The following is a 9,144-nucleotide window of genomic DNA, read 5'->3' on the forward strand; positions in this document are numbered from 1 at the left end:
GACTTAGCACCGCACATGTTTATGTCCCGCACATGTTTATGTCCCACACATTAAAAACCTGTTCACAAATTTCTCTGTGTTTCGCCGAACTGCAAGACTTACACGCCAGAGTTTGGGTTTCCATCCATTAGTAAAGGATATTTATCGGATTAAAAATGGAGCCCTGGCAGTAATATGTTATGAAAACATAAACAGGTTGACATCTGATCTGAGTGTTGAATGGAGGAAGATAGATGCAATTAGCATGAGTAGATAATATCTGTATTGTGAGTATTGAGGCGGTTGGAGATGAATTCGCTAGGGCAAAAGACTGTGACATTAAGCATAATGGCTCTCAAATCAAGTGGGAGAAATTCAGGCAGAGAAAAGGGTACTTGAGGTTAAATTTAAACAGATAATACACAGATTATACAGGGATATAAAAAGAACATTCATAAAGATAAATATATAAAAAGCATTCATTATTTCTTTGATTTTCAACTATTTCCTATTGCACATATCACCTTTCCATTCAGCATACACATACCACAAGAATCCCCAATCCTTTCAAAAAAAGAGAGATTTACACTGTAAGAACTGCAAATCAAATGTCACTTCAAGAAGCTCAACGTAACAAAGACACAAGCACAAACAAGGACCAGCTTTTGATTTAACATTCTTCTGAGATCCAATCAACTCATTCAAAGACTCATTCAACTCATTCAAAAATCCTCTATGATCATCTCAGTCTCTTAATTAAATGAACATGCTTAATTAGTAAGGTGCATTATGGTGCACACACATTCTTAAAGGCCCAGTGCAGTCAAAATGATGTTTTGCCTGTGTTTTGTATCATATTGTGCAACAGCTGATGAAACTAACACAATCTTATCAGTGTTATTTCCTGATAGTTGCTTGTTGAAAATACAATCTACACAGGATCTAATCAGCAGGTTTGCATGGGCGGGAATTTTGGCTTGCCTGGTGACATCACCAGGCGATAAATTAATTAATAGACCAATTACAAAGAGAGTTCCAAACCTCTCTGCTAATAACAGCTAGTTTTCAGTTTTCCCCTCCCCACTCAGACCACTCCCAGACAGTCCTAGCAACATTCTTGCTTGAGAAATAGTTATTTGCTAAAAAGCTATTTTTGTTCATTTTAATGGAATACTATTACAGTAAGGTACATCATTGTTACCCAGAAATGATTTGATATTGATATGAACACAGCTGCATTGGGCTTGTAAATGTAACTAATGGGTGAAAATAAGTTAGCATATACATTGTTATAGTGTGCTTGAAAGAAACCCTACATATCACTATTACAAATAGCTTATAAGACTGAACACAGTGAGATCCATTTTATAGGTATATTATACATTTGTTAAAATGTGGTTTGGGAGTTTGTTGGTCATTGGGATATAGTTGTGAAGGAGTGAGAGTTCATGCTCTCTAAGGCTTTAAGAGTTAAAGCTTTGCAATCCAATAAAACCACATCTCACTCAAAAATGCTCAGGTGCAGTGGCGGTTCTAGACCATTTCAACTGGGGGGGCCAAGCTGGGGCCAGTTGTACTGTTAGAGGGGACAGTTACATTAGACGTTATTGTTGTCATATCGTTTTCTTCACTGCATTGCAGGCATTAGCAGGCAAAATACCATGTTCATAATCATCATCGTTGCCACTGTCTAATAACGGATGTAAAAAAAGAACGATAGCAAAAATTTGTCATGTAAAAATGATTTCATACTCCACATTCCACAAGGGGGTCCAAAATTGTTGTCACAGGGGCACTGCCCCCCCCCCCCCCAGAACCAGTATTGCTCAGGTGATCTTACCATATGCATTTAAAAAAAAGGCAAGACGTTTCACAGTCAATATTGAGAAGACTTGTGAATATCCACATATCTAGATATCTGGGGACACTATGTGGTAGAAGCCTGCTACAGCAACTCTGCCAGTGCCTGTAAAGCACAGTCCCCATTCCAGCTCTAGTCTAGCTTTTTCCTGTTGATTCTACCACAGACACTGACCCTGCCCATTGATATAGACAAAATCACCTTATCGATTCCTGATATCATCGTAAGTGCTGTGGTTTATCATGATCATTACAATGTAATAGAGCAGGAAGAATCATATCCACAAAAAAATGTGTGAAGTGGTGGAAATATGTGTCTTGACCTGGCCCTGGATTTTACTACCACTTCACATCTTTTTTTGTGGCTATGATTATCGTTACAATGTTCTTAATGCGATAGGACTTTTGTAATTTTCAAAGCTAACTATAGTATAGAGGAGCTTTTATAAAAGCGTGCAGGATTTTGATTTCTTCTCCTCGTCGTCCAATCCAGCGGCCGACTCTTTCCTGTTGGGGTCGTTCAGCTCGTCAAAAAGTCCGCTGTCAATCATTTCCTGTTGCCATGCAATGGGCACCGCCCCCGTGTTGAACTCCTTGAAGAATTTATCATCTTTGTCGTCAAACACGACACCCTTAATCTCGGAGAAGTCTTTGATGTCCCCCGTGTCTTTGGCGTAGACCACGTTGGGCTTGGGGACCCAGGGTGGGTCGATCAGCCCCGCCTCCAGTCGAGGGAAGTTAATGCTCTTGAACCACTCATGCTTCCTTGGGTCCTCGTTCCTGGGTAACAGAGAAACACACTGAAGTCAGAGAAATATACACCCCCCCCCCCCAAAACCACCTTATGTGATACCTAGAACTGACCAGGAAAACCTCTAGAGGGCCCTAGAGTTGTTCCTGGTCCAGCCATGTAGTCAGGAATATCTCTGGGCTGAAACTGCAGTCAGCTCTTACTTGGTCCTGCATCCCAGACGCTCGTCAATTTTCTTCTTGAGGAAGAGGTCGATGATGGCTTTGGTGCCCTCGTCAAAGTTCTTGTGCTCGTACTTGCATTCATCCTCGAGGGTGCGCCGTGCCACCTCCTCCTTCTGCACCTTCTCCTTATAGTCCTTGAAGGGCAGGCGAGCTGACACCATCTCGTAGATACTGCAGCCCAGTGCCCACCAGTCCACTGACATCCGGTAAGGCTCTTTCTTCAGGATCTCTGGGGCCATGTAGCCACTTGTGCCAGCCTGAGGAGAGGGAGGAGGAGAGAAGGAGAGGACAGAGGTTTGATAACAGAGAAGGAAACCGGGAAAGAGAAGTGAGGGGTTAGGCCTTGTTCTAGGGTTCCATATCATAGCAACAAAATGTTCAGTGTTAAATCAACTTTGGACTAGAGGATAATGCTTCACTTAGTTAAGCTAATAATTGGCAAATTGATTGTGGCATAGCACAACTTTTGATTGATTTATTAATTGATTCTACCCTTACATAGGCCAATCTTCCCTTATGCGCCTCATGCCTTGTATCACGGACCTTATATTCCTGAATTCTACCAAAGCTCTTTTGTTACATCAGCACCACATGCTTGCACCAGGTTTCCCCTGCACTAGCCTCCAGTAGGCCCTCTATTGAGGCCATGTCCTGACCTGTGCCCCCCCTGGGCTGCACCACTCTCCACTGAGTGGATACCTACTGGGACTGAGCCTCTCCTCACAGACAGATCCCAGCCACCTCTGAGTAATGCTAAGATTAGTGGGCTGGGGGCTAACACACTGAGCACCTTGGCCAAGGCCAATCCCCAATGGGACAAGCCTGTTTTAGGCCCCAATGTCTCACTCAACAGTGAGTGAGTGACTGCAGGTTAATGAGAGTGAAGTATGTTGTAGTTCACGGACCAGTTCCAATTCAAATATAGGCTAACCTTTTTATTGCCTCTTCAGATATTTGTATGTCATTGCATTAATCATGAGTCGACTGTATATGAGTGAGGATAGAAGTGTCCCTCCTATGGATCAATAGGGAGCCTGAGTCATAGAGGGTGACGGAGCGGTCAATGTCATGGACGGTAACTAACGTGGAAGAGGTCACATCCCACTGGGCACACCACGTCACTTCAATGTGGATAATTGAGTTATATTTGGTTGAGACGTGAGACTACAACCTATATTCACCCACTCAAAAAGACAGGCAAAAGTTAGTTGAATTTCCAATGTGTTATCACTATGCTTTCTTTCAACCACCTAAAAGCACAACCAAAATCCAATGGAAAAACATTTTGGTATAGTTGTCATCCAAATGTCACTGCGCTTTCAACCACTTAAAAGCACAGCAAAGTTGTGTGGGAATACAATGTTAGATAATTAGTTCAGACTAATGTGTTATCACTGCGCTTAATCTAATAGCAGAACCAAATGACCTGGATTGCAGTGGAGATAACATTAAAATTACATGGTGCAAGTGATCAATTCCGTTTCAGATTCTTCACAGATTATTACAGCAATTGTGAAGATCTCCACAGACCTGCAAGGACCTATGCATGCTATATTAAACATGCACGCTTTATATGATTACATAAGAAGTAATAGTATAGTATATTTACAGTAACCTCAAAATGTGGCCATGGATGTGTTATTCATCTTAAGGTTGAATGTTACATTAACTTGTAAGAAAGCCTTAACTTTAGGCAATTTAGTGTATCATAAAAGTAATATTGAATTGTGTTTGGTTGACAATGCAACCAAATATCAACATTTAAAGGAAATAGTTCCATCTGGGCCACTGGCTTAATCCCATTCTTTAACTTTTATTTTTGGTCGAGTTGGAGACGTAAATTCAACATATAATTTGTTAACTTGTCGACAAGTTAACAGGCTATTTGTTGTATTTCAGAGATTTATCTTCTTATTGGATAGTTTCATCTGTGCCACTGAATTTAATTGCTGTTTGTTTACAAATTAATAATTTATTGTTGGATTCACGTCTTCATCTCAACCAAACGTCTAAGTTGAAGAAGAAGACTAAATCAAATCAAACTTTAAATGCACTTTAAATAGTTTGATGTGATTTAGTCCTATTCTTGAATAGATTTTTGTTTGCGAATCCAGCATGTCAATTATTAATTTGTAGACAAACTGGAATTACAGCCAGACTAAGTCAGTGGCATAGATGGAACTATCCAAACAGAAGAAACATCTCTTTCAAATGTTGATAGTTGGTTGTGTATCACTAAATATCATAACATTTGAAATCAACCGGAGCCTGAAACCTTAGGCCTATTGCTTTATCTGTTTTTAGTTGAATTCTGAGTTGAATTGTAACAATAGCTGTTGATGCCTTTGCAAATGCTATACAGGCTTAAATAGCATAATTAATGATAATATATGAGTGATAAAGTATGGTCACATTTCATTTGCTCTGTTAAATCTATACCCTTTGGAATGACTTCAATAGCAACAGTGAATCCATCTAGTTTTTAAGTGGAGATCTCTCAACAATCACTGAAGATAGCACATTGGTAATAGTCCGTGACAAATGTCATAGCTAGACTTGGTTAAAACCCTGGATGGGAGACCGAAGGGTAACTGTAGATAGATCAATCCTCCAGTAGGAGGTATGACCCAGCCTATTGTTTTAGTCTGATAATGGATATAACTTTGAAGATCTGACATTGTTTTAAAGGTACAAACTCAACATATTTTATACACGGTTTGTCTATGTTGATATTTGGTTACCATGATGAAATTTCACCCTCAAAACAACAGTTGATGACTTTTTCCACATAGATTCCACATCACAATACGTTGACAAATTATGTTGAAACAACGTTGATTCAACCAGTTTGTGCCCAGTGGATGGTAATGACGTAAAACCCTGGTATTATGGATAGATCCCTATCCATAGATATATCCCTATGTAATCTCACATGAAATAGCATGACATCTCACTCTAACTCTAAAAACAACTCAATCATTGTTAACATAGAGTATTATTATTATTATTTTTGTAAATTAGCTAGGCAATTCAGTTAAGAACAAATTCTTATTTACAATGACGGCCGACCGGGGAAGTGGGTTAACTGCCTTGTTCAGGGGCAGAACGACAGATTTTCACCCTGTCAACACGGGAGATTTGGTTACTGGCACAACGCTCTAACCACAAAACAAGGTTGGAGTTCATCTCAGCCTATCAGAGTCCTTACCTTTTGATTGATGGTCTTTTCACCAGGCAGCTCCACGGCCAACCCCAGATCCGAGAGTCGACATTGGCCGAAGCTGTCCAGTAGCACGTTCTCTGGCTTCATGTCTCTGTATGCTATATCCATGGCGTGTAGGTGGAGGATTCCTGTGGTGACCTGTGCAATGTAGTAATTGATGCGGCCCATTTCAAGGCCTTTTTCACCAATGTTATAGATGTGGTACCTGAGGTCGCCGCCATTCATCAGGGTCATGACGAGGCACAGGTGGGTCTTGGAGTCGTAGGCATAGGACAGGTTAACCAGGAACAAGCTGTTAACCTTCTCCAGGATCTGCTTCTCCAGCAGTGCCATGCCCTCACCATTCTTCTGCTTCAGACGCTTCTTGCACAGCTTTTTGCAGGCGTACATCTGGCCTGAGTTTTTCACCTGCACGGCACACACCTATGCAGAGAGATAGAGAGGGACTAAAACAAATATGTTTGATAAATTTATGTTAAGATCACCCAGCTAGCACAAAACGTTCTGAGAATCACATGTTTCGTAAAGCGTGGTTGTCCTATGGTTATTTTGCATACAAATTTACACTACTTTCTGGGAATGGTGCAGGATAGTTGCTTAGTTTTGGAACATTCTCAGCACATTTGATGGTCGACTTCGGGCACAAAAAGTCAACTCCTCCCCTTTCTCAATTTTTAAACAGAAATGGGGTGTGTCTTTGGTGGTTCGTCGATGTGCCATTCTGGTCATGCACGCCGCGACCGACGTCGCTAGTTCGTTAGCCAAGCTAGCCACTTTAGCTAGCCAGGAATTCCTCCAGTATGTGTTGACGTCATTTCACTGGGTTTGTTTTTGGACAGAAGCTGTAGAGATCGGTAAGAAATGGCACTTCTGTAGCCAAATATCTTACTCATCCATTTTGTTTTTGTTTTTAAGCATTTATATAGTTAAAGCTGTTATTTTTTTTATTTTTTTTTAAAGGAACTTTTCTTGATTCATTTCATTAATTTAACAGAACATTTCCTAAAAGTTAAAACATGGTTACATTTAATTAAAATGTTGGTAACGTTCTTGGAAGATTCTCCAACTGGGTTGACATTGGGAATTTTCTGAAATAGTTCAGAGAATGTTAAGATTTTTTTTTCTTTCTATACAGTATTACAGCATAATGTTTCCTATAGGTTTCCCGCACCCACTTAATGAGTACTTGTTTCCTTTGAAATGGGGTCTGTTTGAATAGACTAAAATTAACAGCTTTGTATGAGTTGTGGACGAATTCCATGGATAGAGAACAGAAGAACAATATAATCTCACTGACGCGTGTCACAATAAAAAAGAAACGTGTTTGCATGATTAATGCCTGAGCAAAGGAATGTCCATGTGTCCTATCTGTGCTTGGAGTTCAAAACAGTTAACTCAAACTAAACTATCAGTGTTATTAAAAGTCTTATAGAAACATGTTCTCAGAACGTTAATTAAACCTCCTGGGAAAACTTTCAGGGAACCATAGTAAAATGTTCTCTGAACCTTCCTGCGACCTAAAAATGTATGTTCCCAGAACGGGTGAAATGTTTTATTCCATTCTCAGAAACTTAAAAAAAAAAAACATTCAGTTTTACCGGTCAGGAAACTTATGGCTTCGTTCCCAGAACCAATTGGAAACCAAAAATGTAACATTCCCATAACTTTCAAGGAACCAAATGTGTTAGCCGGACAGTATGTAGTTAGATGAGTGACAAACAATTATCCCTTTTAGTGACTTCTTTATCATCCCTTATCATTTGTATTTGTACCATCCCCATTCTCACTGTAACTGTTGCATACCCTTAGAAAAGTGCTAAAACCGTTTTTAAGTTTACATTTTAGAACTGTAATATTTCACTACCGTTTTCAGTTAGCCAGCTGCACTGTAGACTTTGTGTGGACTTACCTCTCCAAAGCCTCCCTTTCCCAGGGTCCTGAACTCATAGAAATACTTATCAGTGATTTTCTGTTTCTCGTACTCTTTCCACTGCAGGAACTTGTCAAAGTTAGGGCTGGTCTGGTACTCTGTGAAGGGCTTTTCCTTCAGGTACTCCCACGTGGCATCTTTCACCTTGCCCATCATCACGTCTTCAAAGTCCTTGTCCGACACCGCCTTGCACTTGTCCGCTACCTCTCCCGTCAGGTAGGACAGGAAGTTCTTGGAGTCAGCCTTGCAGAACTTGTTGATGATATTCATCCTCGCCTTATCTTTGCCAGCGCCTTCTGCCAGATCCCAGTCGATTAACTCGTCCAGGAACTCTGCGGCCGCCACGTACTGCGGGTTGGACTCCAGGAGAAACTGCCGGAAGAACTTCTTCCCTATGGGCTGCCTCTCGCAGAGCATCTCAAATTCTTTCCCAACCGTGGCGCGGATAGACACGCACTGTTCTGGCTTGGGCAGGGACAGGCTACGCCGCCTCTTCCTCATCTCCTTTTCGTCACCCCCCTTAAGGTAGGCCGTGTTCGCCACCAGATTATCCAATCCCCCCATGTCACACATGTTGGCAGCTGCTGCGTTGGGTTGTCCCTACTACACAGTGTGGCTGAGCAGGGAGCTAAGGCTGCTGTAAGATGATGCTAAGACTGTGTTCTTTCCCTGTGTGTGCTTCCCTGTAGTGTTTCCAATTCTCTCCAGGTGATTGGTGTGACTGAGCAGCTCCGACACATGCGTCACACCAGAAGACATTCTCTCAATCACGTAATGCCTCATTTAGAATTAAAAAGCACATGAGGGATTTTCTCTTAAGTAAGTGTCTGTGCTCATTCATGGACGCTGCTCACGGAAAGGAACTTATGTGGTTTCTAACTTAAGAAGCTTTGGTCGGTCTATATTTAGCGGGATACTAACTTAGATGGGGACAATGCCAGCGTAACTGTAGTGAGGTGCTGACCTGGGTTTCATAATATTATGGATAGAAAGATGTAAACTAAGAGTTAAAATCCATTTGGCTACACATTGAGGTGATAAAAGACTATTAAGTTTCAGAAGACAATGTCTGGTTTAGGAGAGTAATGGATTTAATGACATAGATATAGGACAACACTACTGTGTATTTAATTCTCTCAAGAAGTAGTGAAAGATCTCTCTAGAATAACCACTTCAG

At 41.0% G+C, this 9,144-nt stretch overlaps 1 protein-coding gene across 1 annotated transcript; it reads right to left on the bottom strand.

The window, feature by feature from the left end:
- Positions 1-371: 371 nt before the first annotated feature.
- Positions 372-8,812, bottom strand: LOC106580878 (rhodopsin kinase grk7a). The gene is made up of 4 exons (XM_014162402.3): positions 7,947-8,812; positions 6,023-6,460; positions 2,794-3,071; positions 372-2,619 (listed from the first exon to the last, which is right to left on the bottom strand). Exons 1-4 carry the CDS (start codon positions 8,538-8,540, stop codon positions 2,283-2,285), a joined length of 1,647 nt encoding a protein of 548 aa, XP_014017877.1. The 5' UTR covers positions 8,541-8,812; the 3' UTR covers positions 372-2,282.
- Between the last annotated feature and the right edge of the window lie 332 nt (positions 8,813-9,144).

This window comes from Salmo salar, chromosome 20, assembly GCF_965601325.2.
Source record: "Salmo salar chromosome 20, fSalSal1, whole genome shotgun sequence".
NCBI lineage: Eukaryota > Metazoa > Chordata > Actinopteri > Salmoniformes > Salmonidae > Salmo > Salmo salar.